This window comes from Orycteropus afer, unplaced genomic scaffold (assembly GCF_000298275.1).
Source record: "Orycteropus afer afer isolate SDZICR_OR568_19922 unplaced genomic scaffold, OryAfe1.0 scaffold00017, whole genome shotgun sequence".
In the NCBI taxonomy this organism is placed as follows: domain Eukaryota; kingdom Metazoa; phylum Chordata; class Mammalia; order Tubulidentata; family Orycteropodidae; genus Orycteropus; species Orycteropus afer.
This window is the reverse complement of record NW_006921604.1, coordinates 10,079,627-10,081,268: the sequence shown is the minus strand read 5'-3', so window position 1 is coordinate 10,081,268 and position 1,642 is coordinate 10,079,627. Positions and strand designations below refer to the sequence as shown.

Genomic DNA, 1,642 nt, shown 5'->3' with positions numbered 1-1,642 from the left:
TTCTTAAGTCCTACCACCACAGGCATCTGCAAGAGCGCTGTCTCTTTAAATATCCAAAATAGTCAAGCCACTTTTTAAACCTACAAAATGGTGGCGCCCTCCGGACCGGCAAAAGTCCACAGCTCAGCCCACCTTTCTCTTCACCTTCTCTGTTTGTTCCCCAGCCACCGTGCTCAGTCAGTGCAGTCCCTGGCTAGCAGGTGATTTTTAGGTTAATTTTTAGGTCCTACCACTACTCGGGAATGTCCAAGCCGTTTGTGCCGTCAGGGGTGTTCAGGTTCCTGCCAGACCGCAGCTCCGTATGTCTCCTTTTTTGGTATTTTTACGCAAATTCTTCTGCTAGTTGGGGTTTAGTCTACTTCTGTATCATTCCCTTCGAGGCTCAGGGGTCCAAGATTATCTTCTGTGTCTGTGTCAAGTGGTTTCCCTTGTCTTTGTTGAAGAGGGTCTGTGCAGTCCTTCTGCCTAGTCCGCCATCTTGCTGGAACTCTCTGTTAGTTACTCTTGTAAACATTGGAAATGATTAGCTCTAAGAGAGTGGGAAAGAACTATAATCAAGAAAAGGCAGGTAGAAGCCTTCTGAGGTGCCAGCAATGTTCTCATTCTTGATCTGGCTGTTTCCTAAAAATTTAATTTTTATTCTGACTTTTGTGTGCTTTTCAGTATGAATGTTTTATTCCATAATAAAAAATGTTAATGTAAAACTAGTTAGAAGGGTTTTTGCTGTTGTTATGTGCCGTCGAGTTGGACCCGAGTCATAGTGACCCCTCTTTGGGTTTCCGAGGCAGTATCACTACGGAAGTAGATTGCCCAACCTTCCAAGTTGTGGCTGATGGGTTTGAACCTCCAGCCTTCTGGATAGCAGTCTAGTGCCTTAGGCATTATGCTACCAGAGCTCCCAGTCAGAAGGGCAGAACCAAAAAAATGTCCTTTAATTTTCAGGTAAGCATAAGCTGGCAAATAGGTACTTTCACACATGTCCACTCTGACAATTGACCCCTTCTGTATAACATCAAAAATGAAATGAGGAAAGGGAGGGATGTGTGTGTTATGTGCTATGTCAAGCCGTTCTCACAATGAGGCACTGATCTTAGAAGGACTTCTACACTGTACAAAACCCTTGTGTTAACAATCACCACTTCGGCTTACCTTCACTCGTAATTCCTTCATAGGAGGAGGTAACAGGAGGCCTCTAATCTGAGTTACAATGGGTCCTTCTACTCCAGGAACAATGATTGTATCTCCTTCCTTCAAACGTCCATTGATCAATATTACGTCTATCGTGGTGCCCATTCCCGGGAGAGCTTTAACCTAAGAATATTTATTACAAAGGGAGTAAAACAGATGGTACAATGGACACTATTCACTAAATGGAAAAGTAGTAAATATCCCCACCCCAGAAGCCCTGATCTTTTAAAAAAAGAAAAAAGTGGTAAGCTGAAAAGCTGACTCATTACCTCCATCACCTGTGCTCTAAGCTCTTCACAGTGTGCAAGTCTCTTGCTTAACATTGTCTGAGTTAATTCAACAAGAAGGTATATCAGACTTCCCATGCCATCACCAGTATGTGCAGAGGTAGGTACCAAGGACACAAAAGTACGAGGATCTTTATTCTCATAAAATAAAGCAGCATTCAAACCCT

General features: G+C 43.2%; 1 protein-coding gene across 1 annotated transcript in view; it reads right to left on the bottom strand.

Annotated features, from left to right (window-relative positions):
• EIF5B (eukaryotic translation initiation factor 5B) overlaps positions 1 to 1,642 on the bottom strand; it is a 78,390-nt gene that overhangs the window by 20,959 nt on the left and 55,789 nt on the right. Inside the window, exons 14-15 of the mRNA XM_007959534.2 lie at positions 1,458 to 1,640; positions 1,150 to 1,311 (exon numbers count right to left, since the gene is read on the bottom strand). Coding sequence (XP_007957725.2) covers positions 1,150 to 1,311; positions 1,458 to 1,640 — 345 coding nt within the window. The remainder of the gene's footprint in view (positions 1 to 1,149; positions 1,312 to 1,457; positions 1,641 to 1,642) is intronic.